Below are 19,660 nucleotides of genomic sequence, written 5' to 3' on the forward strand. Positions count from 1 at the left end.
CTAAAATGATTCTGGCAGTAGTAGTTAATGGCAACTATCATAGTTCACTGAATGAAAGATTCTTCTCTGCCTCAAGCATAATTTATTTAGAGTTGCACCATTATCCATAATATTTTAGTGAACACTTGAAATATCTCCACAGTCATATAAAATTAATATTTATGGCTGGGAGTTATTAGTGAGATGATGGGTTTCTATCTGATAGCATTAGTGATATTGAATCTTTGGTTCTTTATCTGTGTTTTACTTATGCTGTGCTATTGATGGTAATGTATTTATTTTCTCTACATATCTGTGAAAATTCATGAAGCACTTTGATAGAATAAGGTAGGAAAGATTGAATAGGGCAGACTTTCATGATGATTCTGAATTAAAGGTCAATTATTTTTTAGTACATATAATCCTAGCCGCATACTATGAATGATTGCTAAGTAACATTTGTCCAATCCTTCCACAATGCATCTCTTCACTATGAGTTTTGGGTAGAATGCTGTTTGGAATGGACCAAATACTCAGATCACTCAAGGCTCACACAATGAAAATTCCCTCCCCGACACCAGTTTTCACACTCATGCTCTCTCCAACTACCGAGCCAGCAGTTAGTGATTGTGGTATTTGTTAAATGTGTACTATACTCCAAGCTCGGTGCTAAGTGCTGGGGTAAACACAAGTTAATCTGTTCCCACATGGGGCTCACAGTCCAAGTAGGAGGGAGAACAGGGATTTGCACAGGAGGAAACTGAGGCACAGAGAAGCAAAGTGACTTGCCCAAGGTCATGCAGCAGATAAGGGGCAGAGCCAGAATTAGCACTCTGCCCTTTCCACTGGACTATGCCCTGCCTCTGAATCAATCCATCAATCAATCGTATTTATTGAGTGCTTATGTTGCCAACTTGTACTTCCCAAGCGCTTAGTACAGTGCTCTGCACACAGTAAGCGCTCAATAAATACGATTGATTGATTGATTACTGTGTGCCAAGCACTGTGTAACAACACTATGTAACAACAGCAATATAAGAGAGTTGGTAGATGCATTCCCTGCCTACAATGAGCTCACAGTCTAGAGGGAAGAGCTCTTACCCTGCTGTTCCCACTCAAATATTTGATAGTATTTATTGCTTACTGTATGCAAAGCAGTGTACTTAGTGCTTGGAAGACACTGATATTAATAATGGTAACAATAATAGTTATGGTACCTGTTAAGTACTTACTATGTGCCAAGCGCCAAGCCCTTGTAAGTGCTGGGGTACATATAAGTTAATCAGGTTGGACACAGTCCCTGTCCCACATGGGGCTCTCAGTCTTAATCCTCATTTTCCAGATGAGGTAACAGGCCCAGAGAAGTGAAGTGATTTTCTCTACGTCACACAGCAGACATTTGGTGGAAGCAGGATTAGAAGGATTAGAACCCAGGTCCTTCTGATTCCCAGGCCCACGCTCTATCCACTAAGCTACACTGCTTCTGTTCTAAGTTCTGGGTTAGATACAATTTAGATAGGTTGGACACAGTCCCTGTCCCACATGGGGCTCACAGCGCTTACTGTGCACAAAACACTGAACTAAGCACTTGGGAGAGTACAGTGCAACAATATAAAAGAGTTCATTCAATCATATTTATTGAGCACTTTCTGTGTGCAGAGCACTGTACTAAGCACTTGGAAAGTACAGTCTGGCAACAGATGGAGACAGTCCCTACCCAACAGTGGGCTCACAGTCTAGAAGGGGGAGACAGACAACAAAAGAAAACAAAGAGTTGGTAGACACAGCCCCTTCCAACAACAAGCTGACAGTCTAGAGGATCAGTCGATCAATCAGTGGTATTTATTGAGCACTTACTGTGTGCAGAGCACTGAATTAAGCACTTGGGAGACCACAATGCAACAACATAAGAGAGTTGATAGTCTTGGGGTGGCGGGGGTGGTGGTAGATGCAACCATGATGGGGATGGCAGCAGGGTGCTCAAAAAAGCGGGACAGCTTCCCGGCCATAGGTGAATGGACAGAAGCAGCAGCAGCTTTGGCTGGTCTGGTGCCATAGCTGGTTTTTCAGAAGGTGTGTTCTGGGGTGACTGATAGAGCCCCATATTGCCTGCTGGAAACCCCCAGGGAGCAGCAGCATAGTAGGAGCAGGTCTGGCTTGATCCCTTCTTGTGGATCGGTGTGTCTCCGAGTGTCTGTCGGGGCTTGTGGGGGGGACCTGAGCACTTTTCCCCTCCTTCCCACTTTCTTCCTGCTCTTTGTGATCCAGTTTATCTAATACTGCTGAAACCGGCTACCCTGAGGATTCAGATGGGTGACAACTTCTGTTAGAGAGACACAGAGAGAGAGGCAGAGAAACAGAGAGAGGCAGTCAGATGGTCAGAAAGAGATTCATTCATTCAATCATATTTATTGAGCATTTATTAAGCATCATATTTATTTATATGATGATGATGATGGTTTTTGTTGAGTGCCTACTATGTGCCAGGCACTGTTCTAAGTGCTGGGATTGATACATGGTAATCAGGTTGTCCCATGTGGGGCTCACAGCCTTCATCCCCATTTAACAGATGAGGGAATGGAGGCACAGAGAAGCTAAGTGACTTGCCCAAAGTCACACAGCTGACAAGTGGCAGAGGTGGGATTAGAACCCACAACCTCTGACTCCTAAGCCCGGGCTCTTTCCACGCTGCTTCGCTTTGTACGTACGATGTGTGAAGCACTGTAACAAGTGCTTGGGAAAGGACAACATAGCACATTATAACAAGAACAATATAACAGAGACAGAGAGAAAGAGAGGCAGACAGACAGAGACAGGTAGAGAGGTAGTCAGACAAGGAGAGAGACAGGCAGAGAGAGAGAGAGACAGAGCTGGACAGGCAGAGACAGACCGAGGGACAGAGAGAGAATGTAGGGGGTGGGTGGGGTGCATAGGAGGGAAAGGAGGACTCTTCTCCTTCTGCCTCTTTCTTTCTCCCTGTAAAAAAGCCAATAGTTCCAAACTCATCCCCCTTTAAAGGCCAGAAAATCAGGCCTCTCTTCTTTTGCCTTTTAGGCCACGGAAATGTATTAAATGGAAAAGCTTAGATTCTAACTGCACCAGAGTCACTGTAGGCTTTTTCTGGGTATGTTCCTTCCCGGCCTTGAACACAGGCCCAGAAGTTTGTGGTTGCGTCCAATCTGGGCATCGGAAGGAAGCTCATTAATTTTAAAGTGGTGATGCAGTGTATTAGACAGGGAGCCAAAAAACATTTTAATGTCTAAGGCTGAAGTTTTGAAATTCTCTTAAGATGGTAATGTGTTGGAGAAGCAGCGTGGCTTAGTGGAATGAGCACGGGCTTGGGAGTCAGAGGTCGTGGGTTCTAATCCTGGCTCTGCCACTTGTCAGCTGTGTGACTGGGCAAATCACTTTACATCTCTGTGCCTCAGTTACCTCCTCTGTAAAATGGGGATTAAGACTGTGAGCCCCTCATGGGACAACCTGATTACCTTGTATCTACCCCGGAGCTTAAAACAGTGCTTGGCACATAGTAAGTGCTTAACAAATACCATTATTATTATTGTTATTATTATTCTAGACTGTGAGCCCATTGTTGGGTAGGAGTTGTCTGTTGCTGAATTGTACTTTTCAAGTGCTTAGTATAGTGCTCTGCACACAGTAAGTGCTCAATAAATACAATTGAATGAATGAAATTCCATTCTGCCTTCTGTATTACCCCATCTGACCTCACTATGGTATTGAAGGTTGAGTCCAAATGCTAGGAGTGTGTGTAATTTGGGTTTTCTAACTTCCTTTAAGACAGCAATTACATCTAGTTCCCCTATACTGTGTTCTTGTAATAAATAATAATATGTAGCACGAATAGCAATGTTAATAGTGGTTTTTGTTAAGTGCTTACTCTATGCTCAGCGCTGGGATAGATACACAATGCGACCTAATGGAAAAAGCACACGGTGCAAATTCTGGCTCTGCCTTTTGTCTGCTGTGTGACCTTGGGCAAGTCACCCACCTTCACTGGGCTTCAGTTCCCTCATCTGCAAAATGGGGATTCAGTATGTGGTCTCCTTTCTTACCCAAGGTCACACAGAAGACAAGTGGCAGAAGCGAGATTAGAACCCAGGTCCTGACCCCCAGGCCTCTGTGCTTTAACAACTAGACCACGCCGCATCTCAAACCACTCTTAAACCATCTGTGGTGTGATTTGAAGAACATCTCTTTGTTTAGAGACAGTGTAACATAGAAAAATCAACTTGGCAGCTATCTGACAGTAATAGCTTGTGTTGCAAAAACTTTGAGAGGAACTTTAAATCTATTTTTCTTCCTTTTTAATAATTCATAAAAGCATTGTTTTCTCTGTGCTTTTCTTTGGAGCACAAAGGGTCATTCACCACATCTCGAAAATACTTTACCAATGTGTTTCCACTTGTTTGTTTCTAAATGACTGAATCCCACTTTAAAATTAGAAACTTCCTGGAATTGAATAGTAAGTTCAAACAATGGACCGCTTGAAGAATTACTGTAGGATTCGGTAGTGCATTTAAAAAAGTGAATCCCTGATGTCTTAAATGAAGTCTAAATTTATATTTGTGTAAATACAAGTTGTTTCATATTTACCTGTTTCATCAGGTAAAGAATAGTGCTGGCAGAATTCACTGGTACATAGGACTTCATTAATTCTAGGTCCTGATGATTAAAGCTTGTAATGAATATCTGCCTCGGTTGGCTTTTCTTGAATAAACATAACAAGAATATTGCCTGCTTAAAAAAAAGTTGTCTTTACAGAAATATTTATGCATCTCTGGCTGGGTGGCAGGCAATCATCAGTAGCGTAGCTATTGTCTAGAAAAGAGTGATTCTTTGTACTGAATGCTAAACATTTTGATTCTGCCTGACTTGTCTTGTATTCAGTGGTATTTATTGAGCACTTACTATGTGCAAAGCACTGTACTAAGCGCTTGGGAGAGTACAATACAACAACAAACAGACACATTCCCTGCCCACAATAAGCTCACAGTCTAGAGGGGGAGAAAGACATTAATATACATAAATAAATTACAGATATATACATATGTATCTTCTCAAATGGTTGGTACATAGTAAGCATTTAAGAAAATATGAATATTGTTATCATATAGTAGACTTCTTATTTCTGTGGCTTTTCAGAAGACTTGCTCCATAAATTAATTTGGATAATGATTTTTCTGGGTATCTGGCTTTTGGAAAGAGGTAATGGCAAAGAGATTCCTGTTTTGTGCATTAGAACTTTTCAAGAGTGGCAGTGAAAATGGAAAGGGGGTGGAGGTTTTAGGACAACATCTAAGGTTGGGAAAATGATAGGAGGTCACTCAAAGACTTGTAGCTCAAAGAAACAGCCAAGCTTGTTTTTTCTTGAAAGATTGATTTGATTGATTGAAAGGCTTTTATATAACGGCATTTTAAAGACAGGTCTGGTCCCATGGAAGGCATGTACTGCAGAAGAAACCAAAGAAACATTTTTTAAAAATTTGAACAAAATGCTAACCTAGATGGATGTGATATGGCTTGAATAAATGAAAAACTAAGAGTAAAAACAAATATGGAGGTTGGGGACAGTGTTGATAAATTGTGCTTTAATCAATCATCTTTATTGAGCTCTTCCTGTGTGCAGAACACTGTACTGAGCGCGTGGGAGAGTCCGATATAACAAAGTTTGTAGACACGTTACCTACCCATAGTGAGCTTACAGTCTAGAGGGGGAGACAGATGTAAATATAAATAAACAGATGTATATTGCTTGGGAATAGATTGTGTGGAAATAAAAAGGGGAAAGCATCTGATTTAGGTAGCATATTAAGAAAGACTACATGATGCTTGTAAAACCCAGAATGATGAAGTGCAAGTTAAAGCCTGCTCCAGGGATGAAAGCTTTTAGGGGGTGAAGTTGCTGGACAGTCAGTTAGTGGTATTTATTGAGCACTTACTGTGTGTGGAGCACTGAACTAAGCGCTTGGAAGGGTACAATATAATAATATAACAGATGCATTCCCCACCCACATGATAGCCCTTGGTAGCGTGTACAGTGCCCCTCTAATCCTCTCGCCCCTCTGGTCATCTTCCCACAAAGGCACAGAGTCTCCAGCCGAGCAAATAGGTGAGCAGGGGTGCAACGCACTTTGAAGCGCTGGAAGAACTTCCTGAACAAAACCCATCTGTTGTGAAAGCCAACGCAGTATTTTACCGATATAGCTGTAGACTAGTAATTGTGGTATTTGTTAAGCGCTTACTATGTGTCAGGCAGTGTACTAAGCACTGGATGGGAATACAAGCAAATTGCATTGGACACGGTCCCCAGCCCACATTGGGCTCACATTCTTAATCTCCATTTTACAGATGAGGTAACTGAGGCACAGAGGATAATAATAATAATGATAATTACGGTATTTGTTAAGCGCTTACTATGTGCCAGGCACTGTTCTAAGCACTGGGGTGGATGCAAGCAAATCGAATTGGACCCAATCCCTGTCCCACATGGGGCTCGCAGTCTTATCCCCATTTTACAGATGAGATAACTGAGGCCCAGAGAAGTGAAGTGACTTGCCCAAGTTCACAAAGCAGGTAAGTGGTGGAGCTGGGATTAGAACCCAGGTCATCTGACTCCCAGGCCCTTGCTGTTTCTGCTATGCCACGTTGCTTCTCAGTGGCAGAACTAGGAAGGAATCCTAGACTTCCCAACTCACCTCTTCAAGTCTTCACTTGTTTGCCTACTGTGATGAGCCCGGATCATGGAGAATATGCCAAACCCAAGGATTCAATATTTGTTTATTATATTAAGGAATTTATATTCAATAAATGGGTACATATGAGCCAAGCACTATGCTCCACTCTGGGGCAGATAGACTACGCTCATTGTGGGCAGGGAATGTGTCTGTTTATTCTTGTGTCGTATTCTCCCAAGCACTTGGTACTGTGCTCCACACAGAGTAAGAGCTCAATAAGTATGATTGAATGAATGAATGGATACATGATAATTAGACCAGGCTCCCTCCCCTTTCTCCCACTCCCCCACCCCCAAACTTCCACCCAATAGTCATTATCCACAAGGTAGGGGGAACGAGCTGTAGTGTGATGGGGGTGACTCTATTGGTAGTAGTAGGATTTGTTGAGAGTCCACCTGGGACACTGCCCTGTACTAGATGCTTGGTAGGTACAGCTTACACTCTAACGGGGAAGACAAATGGTAAAATAGATTCTGTAGAACTAACTCCAGTAATCAACTCTGTCATCACAGATCGATAATCATTTCATATCTGTGGTTTGTTGTACAGGTAATTACCAGACAGCCCCAACCCTTGACGGAAGAAAACCATGGGAAGAGGTAAGTGACTCTTGGCTTTGATGGTGTGGAATTGACAAGGTAGCTTACTAGGAATTCAAAGACACGGGGATGTTTGTGCAAGACAGCCTTGTTCTCAGAGGTCTGAGTTACAATAGGAGCCCTCACCTTTGAAATCTTTATCACTTGGAAGCTAAATTGCCCCTCATAACTAGACCCATCTCACTGGCATAGGAACCATTCTTCCTCCCCCCACTTTTTCTTCCTTCCTTTCATTCTTCCTTTCTTTCACTCTTCCTTTCTTTCTTTCTTTCATCATTTTGTTCTTTCATCATTTCATCACTTCTTTTGTCCTTTCAACCCTTCTTTCACCCTTTCATCCTTTGTTTCACCCTTTCTTTCATCCTTTGCTTCTTTCTTTCATTCTTTCTTCCTTTCTCTTTCTTTCTTCCTTTCCCTTCCTTCCTTTCTTTCCATTCTCCGTTGCCTGTTCCTGCTTATTCCCAGCCATGTCCACTTCCCACTAGCCTTTCTCTTAGCCAGCTGCACACTTTGCCAGATAGTAAAAATAATCATAATCATTGTGGTATTTGTTACGAGTTTCCTATGTGTCTCTCTCTTGAGAGTGCCAGAGGAATTGCGTGATGATTTCCCTCCTGACTTAGATTGACAGCAAAAAGTTTACCTCAAAGAACAGCAAATGTCCATTACTGCTACCATTGCTCACCTCCAGCCTGCCCTTTGCTCTCTCACCTCTCCCCTCCTAATCTGATGAGCAGGTTCAAATAAAACCATCCTCATTCATTCATTCATTCATTCATATTTATTGAACGATTACTGTGTGCAAAGCACTGTATTAAGCACTTGAGAGATTGCAATACAACAACAAAGAAGACACATTCCCTGCACAAAATAAGCACACTTCTCACTGCTCTTGTAGAAGAGAGTGGGGCCAAGATGGTAGAAGTGACTTGGAGAGGGAGAGAAAGATTTTTGACTGTCAGATCTACTGAGGGCAGGGATTATATTTTCAAACCCTATTGTACTCCCTCAAGTGCTCAGTATAGTAGTACTCAGAACACTCAGTAAATACTGTTGATTGATAAGTTGAAAACCATTAATTAAAGTGTAAGAAACAACATTATGGAAATTACCTCAAAGTGAGCGAGGACAAATCATTTTCCCCCTTGAATGAGAGAAGTAGGTGAAATATTCATCAAGGCAAATATGGATACTTGTTCTACATGTATTATTTATTTCCGCAAACTAGTTCTCTCAGCCGTTCCATCCTAAAGTTGAGAAAGGGCGATAGCCAACCCAAATCTCTGTTCTTCTGGTGGGGTTTTTTGTAAGCCATTAACCAGTGCTGGGGGAAGTTTATGTTAAAGTATTCATTAGATTTTTAAAAAGATTTAAGTGACAAAATATTTAGCCCTTAGGTGAGGTACAGTCTTATTGTTTGTGTAAAATCAATCCTTAAACACTCAAAATGTTTATAACCAGTCTTTACAACCTGCTCTCTGTCATTAGAGAGGATTCAAATGTTCAAAGAAACCTGAAGCTAGGGTTAGTTGCTGAATGATTCAATTTCCATTGCTCTACCTTGTGAAGGTGATGTCCAAAGAGTAGAGGTCTTTGTTAATCCTTGGCTGTTGTTAGCTCTGCAGGCAGTAAGCGCTCAATAAATACAATTGAATGAATTAGGGGGGCATTTTGAGCTCTTTGGTCCTTTAAAGTTCCCCATAGAACCAGTTTCTTTTAAGAACTTGATCTCAAGGGAAACTTTCTCATTTACTTTCAAAGTTTTTATATACATTTTATGGTAATCCTTTTTAATGGTATTTAAGTGCTTACTATGTGCCAGGCACCATACTAAGCATTGGGGTAGATAGAAGTTAAAAATAATTAATAATAGTTATGGTATTTGTTAAGCACTGGGGTAGATACAAGGTAATCAGGTTGTCCCACGTAGGGTTCACAGGCATAATCCACATTTTACAGATGAGTAACTGAGGCACAGAGAAGTTAAACGACTTGCCCAAGGTCACACAGCAGAAAAGTGGTGGAGTTGGCATTAGAACCCACATCCTCTGACTCCTAAACCCATGCTCTTGCCACTAGGCCATGCTGCTTCTCAGATTGGACACTGCCTTGTTCCATATGGAGCTCACAGTCTTAATACTTATTATACAGATGAGGTAACTGAGGCACAGAGAAGTGAAATGACTTGCCCAGGGTCACACAGCATACAAGTGGCAGAGCCGGTATTAGAACCTAGGTCCTTTTGACTTCCAGACCCGTGGTCTATCCCCTAGATGACACTGCTTCTGATTCTTGTTAGTTTTAGAAGGAGTTTACCACTTTTCACTTGCAACCTCCTACACAGACTGTGTTTTCACAGGGGGGAGAGGGTTTTCTTGCATCCCACAATGAGCAGTCTGGAAAAGACCATCACATAGTTGGCTTTATTCCACAGTCAGGCCAACAGCTGGGAATATAATAAACACCCGGCCCCACACATATTCAACATTATTCAAAAGTAAAGGTAATCAGGCCCACAGTTGGGAAAATATTCCATTTTCTAGAGGGAAGCAACATGGCCGAGTGGATAAAGTATGGGTCTGGGAGTCAGAAGGACATGGATTCTAAACCCAGCTCTGCCATTCTTCTACTGTGAGACCGTGGATGAGTCACTTCGCCTCTCTGTGCCTCAGTGACCTCATCTGGAAAATGGGGATTAAGACTGTGAGCACCATGTGGAACAGGGACTGTGTCTGATCCAATTTGCTAGTATCCACCCCAGTGCTTAGTATAGTGCCTGGTACAGAGTAAGCACTTAAGAAATACTATAATTATTATTATGATTACTTAACTTTCCTGATCTGCAAATGGTCTACAAGAAAACACATGAAGGGAAGCCATATACAGCAATACAGTGACCCCAAGATGCCTCCCCCTTCTCTCCCCCCCCCCCCCCCCCCCCCCCCCAAAGAAGAGAGATTGGAATGTCCAGCTAGGCTGTGGAAGTGACACTTCTCCCCTGAGACCCTTTCCTTAGGACCCTTCCATGCCCTCCCCCAACCCCCCCCCCCCCCGTTGGTGTTCGGGATGATTATCCACCCACCTCTGCATCAAACAAAAACTCCTCACCTTTGGTTTTAAAGCCCTCCACCACCTTGCCCCCTCTTACCTTACCTCACTACTCTCCTACAAATCAGCCCATATACTTTGCTCTTCTAATGCTAACCTTTTCACTGTGCTTCCATCACGCCTATCTTCTCGCTGTCCCCTAACCCACATCCTGCCTCTGGCCTGGAACGCCTTCCCTCCTCAAATTAGATAAACAATGACTCTCCCCCTCTTCAAAGCCTTATTGCAGGCACATCTCCTCCAAGAGGCCTTCTCAGACTAAGCCCCCCTTTCCTCTTCTGCATCGCCCTGACTTGCCCCCTTGGTCCTTCCCTTCTCCCATCCCTATAGCACTTATGTACTTATCTGTAATTTATTTATTTATATTGATGTCTATCTCACCCCTAAGACTGTTAGCTTGTTGTGGGCAGGGAATGTGTCTGTTTATATTTGTAGCGTACTCTACCAAAAGCTTAGTACAGTGCTCTGCACACAGTAAGCACCCAATAAATATGATTGAATGAATGAATTGATTGAATTAGAGGCAACTCCCCACTAATACTTGTGGTGTTTGCAGGGCAAAATATTATTACAGTGCCTCTTTGGAGGTCCTGAATTGTCTGCTCTTCCTCTCCTCCCCTCAACCTTCCCTGACTGGAAATAACAACAGACACTTATTTCCTCGAGTCCCTGAGGACATGAATAAATGCTTGTGTCACCACTGAGCTACGTTTGTTACTAATCAGACAAAATGTGTTCTCTGAAAAATGGCCTTGATCTTTTTGGTTGATGACAGAGTGCATTTTTTTTGTTTTGTTAAGGTTGAAGGACACAGTGATCCATTCCATTGGTGAAGTTGTCTGCTATTATTATAGCAGAAAGAGACTTTGCTGTGGGGCTGAGAGCGAGGAATGAATGAAGGGAGAAAGTCAAGGCTATGCGGAGGGGAGAGGGAGGATAGGAAAGGAGGGCTTAGTCGGGGAAGGCTTATTGGAGGAAATGTGCCTTCCTTAAGGCTTTGAAGCCGGGGGAGAGTCCATTGTCTGTCTGATATAAGGAGGGAGGGCGTTCCAGGCCAGAGGTAGGATGTGGGCGAGAGGTTGGGGACCAGGTAGATGAAATGGAGGTACAGTGAGAAGGTTAGCATTAGAAGAGCGAAGTGTGTGGGCTGGGTTGTAGTAAGAGAGAATTGAGGTGAGGTAGGGGTGTTTATTGAGTGCCTGCCATATGCAAAACACTGTACTAAGCACTTGGGAGAGGTCAACAGAACCTAGTGCATGACACCAGGGACCAAATGGATGGCATTTAAATAATGGGTTTTTGGGGTTTTTTAATTTATGGTATTTGTTAAGCACTTATTGTGTGCCAGGCACTGTACTAAGTGCCGGGATATATGCAAGCTAATTGGTTTGGACACAATCCATGTCCCACATGGGACTCACAGTCTTAATCCCCATTTTACAGATGAGGTAACTGAGGTACAGGGAAGTGACATGCCCAGGGTCACAAAGCAGACAAGTGGCATAGCTGGGATTAGAACCCAGGCCCAGTCCTGTGCTCTATCCACTAGCCCACACTGCTTCTAGTGGCCTAATTTCTACTAGCCGTACCATCAGATTTCATCTGAGAGCCTATTTATTCTTGGCTTTGTGTTGAGCAAATTCCTGCCTTCTAGGAGATTATAAACTGATACTCACAGTGTTGGCATAGATTCCTCTGCCCTTTTTCTGGATTTCCAATCCCTGAGATTTGTGACAGTGGGCTTTATTTTTAAAATGTGGTACTTCATGCACTTTACTATTATTTTCACATTCTCTTTGAACTCTATTTGCAAAGTAACTTGTCTCACAATGCTCCCCCTTAAAAACATTCATTAACATTAGGAAAAAGTAGCTTTCCCTATTTTCAATTTCCTTCAATATTCTATTGTCATTTCTAATTTAGAAGCACTTGTGTATTTTTGATCTACATTTTAAAACTTCTGTAGAGTAAAATATCACCTTAAGAAGCTAACTATGGAAAGGTCTTAATTGCAAGAAATGAAGTTAACAGTGTTTTCTAATTAACAAAGAAAGGTGCATGTAGGGGTATACCACTCTTAAAGGTAATATATTGGGTTCTTAAAAAATTATCCACGGATGAATGTTAGCCATGCTCTGCCATTTATTTGGCTGACTCCAACTCTAGATGGTAAGGCAGGGACCAAGTTTGCTAATTCTGTTGTACTCTCCCAAGCCGTTAGTACAGTGCTCCATATAAAGTAGATGCTCAATAAATATCATTGATTTTTATTCCACCCTTCTGGAACTCGATAAAGTAGTGAACTATGCCCCTAGAATGGTTTCTCAAACCACCTGAAGGTGTTGTCAGGTTTTCTTTGCTAAAAGATTCTGGGGATAGGAAGTTTGGATTTGTGATTGCTGGTTTGCTTGTGAAGCGATGCGAGAGAGGTAAATTTTGTTGTCCTTTGCCTCTCTGTTTCATTTTCTGCCAATTATTTTGACTTGACTTCAAAATAACTGCATTGTTAGTGGCATAGGGTAGGAGGTTAATGGTGCACATTTTCAGGGATGAGTGTTTGTCATGAGAGTTGACATCTTCAAAATTTACTCAGTTATTGATGCTGATATTTGATGACTTAAAATAGGAGCAGGGCCAGCTTCAGAGAGCAAGCGAGGTAAATGGGCCACTGAACATGCTTGGAATCCCTGCTGGCTGTGTCCCTTCACCTCCTCACCCTACCCTATGCCTGGCAGCCATCTTTAGTTTTGCTTTCAATCAATCAGTTGTATTTATGGAGCACTTACTGTGTGCAGAGCACTGTACTAAGCTCTTGGGAGAGTACAATACAATGATAAAGAGACACATTCCCTGCCCACGACGAGTTCACGGTCTAGAGGGGAACACAGACATTAATATAAATTTAAAAAATTATGGATGTGTACATGAGTGCATTGGGTCTAAGGAGGGGGTGAATAAAGCATGCAAACGCAAGAACAAAGGCAACACAGAAGAGAATGGGAGAAGAGGAAATGAGGGCTTAGTCAGGGAAGGCCTCTTGGAGGAGATGTTACTTTGATAATAATAATATGGCATTTGTTAAGTGCTTACTATGTGCAAAGCACTGTTCTAAGCGTTAGATAAGGCTTTGAAGGTAGGGAGAGTGATCATCCATTGGATAAGCTCCCTCTAGACTGTAAGCTCATTGTGGGCAGGGAATGTGTCTGTTTATTGTTGTATTGTACTCTCCACGTGCTTATTACAGTGCACTGTCCCCAGTAAGCGCTCAGTAAATGCAATTGAATGAATGAATGAAGTGAGAGGGTGACAAAGTGGGTTCTGAGAGGTCAACAAATATCAGAAAAGCATCAAGCACAGTACCAGGGTACCTCTACTGTTTATACAAAAGTTTCTGACATTACCAACAGACCAGAACTCTGTCAACCACTGGGCAAATTTGGCTGCCTTAGAGGCTAACAGAGAAAAGCTACTCCTCAACAGCATGTTTGATCAGGTCAAAGACTTCTGGTCCTCCTCACCAAGAGTGTAAATTAAGGCCGTCTGTTAGATTCTCTATTTCCATGTTTGAGGACCTGAAAGCTGGAGTGAGGATATGCTTCAGATCCATTAGATACATTTCTAATTCAACAAAGCCATGAGCATCATCAAAACTCTTTGAGTTGTCACCCACGAACCTTAGAGTGCCAATTGCCTGTGGTTTTAGGAGCATGGCTTAATGAATAAAGCATGGGCCTGGGAGTCAGAAGGTCCAGGGTTCTAATCCCAGCTCTGCTGCTTGTCTGCTGTGTGACCTTGGGCAAGTCACTTCATTTCTCTGGGCCTGTTATGTCATCTGGAAAATGGGGATTAAGACTGTGAGCCCCTTGTGGGACAGGGACTGTATCCAACCCGATTTGCTTGTATTCACCCCAGCACTTAGTACAGTGCCTTGCACATAGTAAGTGCTTAACAAATGTCATTATTATCATTATTATTATTATTATTATCATTGAGGCACCAAAAGGAGAAGGCATGCAGATGATTTTGAGTCATTTTTAGTCCTGGCAGAGCACTGTGGAAGAGCAACACGCCTAGAGAAAATTTGGGATTATTGAACAAGAGTGCAACTGAGAAACCATAACCAAAGATTTTCATCAGTATCAGAACTAAATGCTATCCCCCCAATTTTTTGAAGTGGGATTAGCTCACTTGTGATGCCTGGTAGTAAATCAATCCACTCGGCTAAAAATTCCTCCTAGTGTAGACAGTCTTCTGTTGAAAATTCAGTGGCTGTTGAAAATTCAGGGGTTTGGCTTTCAATAACTCAGAGGAGTAGCCAAAGACCTGTTGCCTTGTGGATTTTATTTTTCAAGAGTATTGACTTTCAGATATATACTCTTTCCTTTAGGCTATGACTTAATAGCATTTTACTCACTCTTATTCCAAGAAACCCTTTTGCTGTTAACATATCATTTGGCTTGGCTGTTTCTCTTCTGCTAAGAGTTGGGATATTTTAAAAGTCTTGCATAATGGACCCTAAGCTTCACAGCCCTCTTGTAACCATAATTGAAGATAATAATCACATGGCCCTCCCCACCAACTTTTCTCCTCTTCTTCACAATGCTAATCTTTTGTACACGCACACATTTTTTAAGGTTGACACATGGTTAGGGTCATTTTTTTCAATTTTTACTCTACCGTATCAATTTTTTCTGGGCAAGGTGACAGGCTAAAAATATCCTTTTCTAAAAGTGAGTGGGAGTGGGGTGTGAAGGGGAGGGAATTCTGACTCCCAGCGGTCAGAAATGAGATCCAGAAGCCCACTCTTCTTGGGTCTCTGAAATATTCATGCAGCAATAGGTGGCCCTGTAAAGTGAGGATTTCAGCAAACTTACTGGATTGGATTCCTTTAAAATTAAAGTGAAAATTGGAAAGAATAACCTGGAATTTGCAGTAAACAAACAAAAAAACCTCATTCAAGTAGAAAACAAAGGATTCATGTTGCATCATTCCAGAAAGCCCAGCGCAGTTAGAACAGTAAAGTGCCTGGACTGGGCTATACTCTTTGAGACCTAATTCGTGATTCAATTTTCTCAATGTTTTCCTTTCTCCTTTCCCCTTCTTTGACCCTAATGCAGATCTCGAGGCTAGAAAAATACCTTCTTTCTCCCCACATTATCGCCAGCCAGTGAATATATTTGTTAGAAATATGTTTAACCCGACCATGGTGGTTAAATAACAGGATGAGGAAATGGCTTTTTTCCCTCTTTGTTCTGGAGGGATCAGGTGGCCTAGCTGGCTTTATTATTTCTCCACCCGTTTAAGGCAAGTTCCAGTCCAAGATCAACAGCAGCATTTCACAAGGAAAACACTGTCACAGCATAGCGAGACATCAGAAGCAAAACAATCAGAACACAGCTGGCCAGTGCTAACACGGTACTCTACATGGGTAAATCGGCAGCTGAAAGAGGAAATGTGAAAGATAATCATTCGATAATGTTCTGTCGACTTTAAGATTCCAGACCGTTGAGTGTATAGCCACTGATCTATGTTATTAATTGTATGCTTCATGGTTATCAGCCGGCATTTAGTAGTTTCCTTCCCCCAAATTTAAAATCACGTTTACTTTTTGTAACATATCCTCATGACATCTCTGTGAGATAAGGATGGTGAGGGAAGGCAGTCCTTGTTTTCTTTGTGAAGAAGAGTTTGGGATACAAAAGTAGATGCAGACAAGCCCTCCAATTAGCTATACTGTGCTAAGTGCTGGGTAGGTATAAAATACATAGCTCAGAAACAGTTTAATATTCTTCAGAAGGATTTGCTCCCTTTATTCCCTCAGCCCAAAACATTTTATGAGGCTCTATTCTGTAAGCACACTGTGGACAGTGAATGTGTCTATCATTGTATTGTACTCTCCCAAATGCTTAGTACAGTGTTCTGCACACAAGTGCTCGGTAAATTTGATGGAATGAGTACATATCCGTTTATTTATATTAACCTCTCTCTCCCCATCTAGACTGTAATCTCCTTATGGTCAGGGAATGTATCTTCCTACTCTTGTTATATTGTACTCTCCCAAGCGTTTAATATAGTGCTGTGCACATAGTAAGCGCTCAATAAATATGATTAACTTTTTGGAAAAGGGGGCACAATGGAAAGTGGGGGCTCACTGGCCAAAAAAGAGCAGGAAGAGATTACAATGGGAGCAATTTAAAATACAAATTATGCATATATGCATTCTTAAGTGCTGTTTCTCTCATACTGAGATTCATCTGTGCAGTTCTAGCAATGTGCTTAAACTAAAAGTGCTGAAGAGGCAATAGTGGGGAGGTGAGAAATTAACTTGAGGAAGAGGATTTGGTGTAGTTTTAGAGGGGCTTTAAAGATTTCTGACTATGATAGATGATTTCCTGGGCTTGGGTAACTGCACATAATAACGACTAGAGTTATTTTGACTACTGTATTGAAACTTCCAGCTGGACCGAACGTAGAATTAGTTGTGGTGCAGCCCCTGCCCAGTAGACTCGTAATTGAGGCGAGACACAAAATACCATCACAGACAGAGAGGGTCTTTCCTCAAGCTTTCATGGTTTAGAAATTTTTTTTTTTCCTCACATCTCCAGGCCTGCAGTTGGTTTCCTGCAAGAATTTTGGGGACTTAGGGGAAACTACAAATCATCACATTCCTGCCAAATAGCCCCTTTTCAAATGTAAAATTGCTCATTTTCTCTGCATTTATCTCTCCCAGCCCTTCCTCCCCATCTTAGATTGTAAACTCCTTGACAGCAAGGACTGCCTTTAATTCGTTGTATATTCCCTCTCTCATTGTGGGCAGGGAACATGTACTCTCCCAAGCACTTAGTACAGTGTTATGCACACAGTAAGTGCTTAATAAGTGCCATTGATTGATATTCTAGTACCGTAGTACAGGTATTGTAGGTGCTAAATAAACGCTAGTAATAGTGAGTGCCATAGCACTTTCTTTAGCTCTTATGAAGAGCTGTTAGGAGGGAGAGAATGTATTGCTTCTGTGATCCTGAGTACTTGACTGCTTTGCGCTCACTAACGTCTCAGTAAATACCAGTGTGGCATAGGGGATAGAGCATGGGCCTGGGAGTCAGAAGGTCATGGGTTCTAATCCAACCTCTGCCACTTGTCAGCTGTGTGGTCTAGGGTGAGTCACTTCACTTCTCTGTGTCTCAGTTACCTCATCTGGAAAATGGGGATTGAAACTGTGGGCCCCATGTGGGACAGGAACTGTGTCCAACCTGATTTGCTTATATCCCCAGTGCTTAGTACAGTGCCTGGAACATAGTAAGAACTTAACAAATACTGTGATTATTATTATTAATAATAATAGAGGACTTTAAAAGCAAACACCAGTTTATATCTTGAACATTACAAAAAATGTATCAAATCCATGTAATTTGTTTTTAACGTCCATCTCTCTTCCTTTATATTTTTAGTTTTCCTCAGCGAAAAGAGAGCCAACAATGTACTGAAGCGATATCCGAGAGCTAACACTTTTTTAGAAGAAATAAGGCAGGGGAACATTGAACGTGAATGCAGAGAAGAAGTCTGTAACTACGAAGAGGCCAGGGAAGCTTTTGAAAACGATGCAAAGACAGTAAGTGTTGTAGGAAAGCAAATTCGGGATCCCCCAGGGGCGCTTCTGTGGTTCCTCAAATTCTATGTTCTGCTGTGATAAATCATGACATCCTTCTTTAAAGGACTTCCTCCATTTTGAAACTTGAGGGAAAAGAGGGATGCAGAAGCCATCACTCAACACTCTGTTTAAGTGGGGTGAATCTGCTGTGAACTTGCTTGTTTGACTCACTTTAGTTTATCTTTTGCTCCTCTTCCTTACCTCAGAACAACAGCTAAAGAAAGTTGGGGGCGGGGTGGGGAGAAAGAAGTCTTTGTCCCTTCCTGGGACAAAGCTACAGTGCGGAGGCAGGAAGAGCTGTGGAAGGAAACCAACCTACTCACCAATAGGCAGCTATACAAGTACTCTTGCTTTACTTGATTTATGTATATTAATCTCTGCTTCCCCCTTTAGACTCTGAGCTCATTGTCGGTATGGAATGTGTCTGTTTCTTGTTGTAGTATACTCTCCCAAGCACTCAGTACAGTGCTTTGCTCACAGTAGGTGCTCAATAAATATGATCAAATTGAATTGACTGTACTGCTTTTCAAGTCGCTGAGGCTGGACTGTGGCTCAGTCTCTTTGGGAGATTTTTCTGTTCCACCATCACCTCTGAAGCTTCAAAAGGCCAGAAACTTGGAAGACTGAGTTTTGGAAAAAGGAATTTGAAAGAATAGCTATTTGTGCCAGTCAGAAAACATAGTCTCTTCAGCCCCTTCCACGTGAACAGAGCAGCATGTACGGAAGCTTTTAATAAGAGAAGCAGCGGGGCTTAGTGGAAAGAGCACAGGCTTGGGAGTCAGAGGTCGTGGGTTCTAATCCCGGCTCCACCACTTATCAGCTGTGTGACTTTGGGTAAGTCACTTAACTTCTTTGTACCTCAGTTAGCTCATCTGTAAAATGGGGATCAAGACTGCAAACACCACGTGGGACAACCTGATTACCTTGTATCCACCCCAGTACTTAGTGCTTGGCACAGGCTAATGTGCTTTCTCTGCATTATTATTATTATTATTATTATTATTATTATTAATAATAAGAGTTGTGGAGGTATAAGGATGGCTTAGGAAATTCTGTGGTGCAATAATAAGGCTGCATCTGGTGGGTTCACCAAAACTCTATAGTGGAGTGAAGTTTAGCTTTTCATGGTTCTTTTTAAAGATTTGTGCACTTAGTGGAAAAGGGAGTTAGCTCGCTCTGGGGAGTTTCCTTTGAGGTGTTGCCTGATTATCAAAGGCTTTGAAATGCATTTGGCAAAGAGGCAGCCAAAAATTTTAAGCAGTAATGAGTAAACTACCAACCTAAGCTTCAGTAAGGCATTCTAGACCAAAAGATTCTATTGCTTTTGTTTCTCATCCCTTTCTGGGGAAAAAAAGGGCACACTGCGTATGAATTCTGAACTGTGGCTTAACTTCTTTTTATGTCCTTTTGAGAATAAGTGATCATTTTGGTTCTTTTTTTGGTGACGTCCTGAGTGTCCCCCAAATAAGCTTTCTATTTGTCCATAATGGAGCCGAAAGGACAGTTTACCTTGTGGTACGTAAAAAATGTTGCTTGGTAAAGTGAGAGGGTGAAGGTGAGACAAAATTGAA

The 19,660-nt window shown here is 42.0% G+C and overlaps 1 protein-coding gene across 2 annotated transcripts in view; it reads left to right on the forward strand.

Moving 5' to 3' along the window:
- The window catches only part of PRRG1 (proline rich and Gla domain 1), a 52,126-nt gene that overhangs the window by 16,139 nt on the left and 16,327 nt on the right, over positions 1-19,660 (forward strand). For both annotated transcript variants that reach the window (XM_038760319.1, XM_038760320.1), the window contains exons 2-3: positions 7,284-7,333; positions 17,890-18,050. In XM_038760319.1, the coding sequence (XP_038616247.1) occupies positions 7,324-7,333; positions 17,890-18,050 (171 nt within the window). In that variant the 5' untranslated portion in view covers positions 7,284-7,323. The remainder of the gene's footprint in view (positions 1-7,283; positions 7,334-17,889; positions 18,051-19,660) is intronic.

Source organism: Tachyglossus aculeatus, chromosome 18, assembly GCF_015852505.1.
Source record: "Tachyglossus aculeatus isolate mTacAcu1 chromosome 18, mTacAcu1.pri, whole genome shotgun sequence".
Lineage (NCBI taxonomy): Eukaryota > Metazoa > Chordata > Mammalia > Monotremata > Tachyglossidae > Tachyglossus > Tachyglossus aculeatus.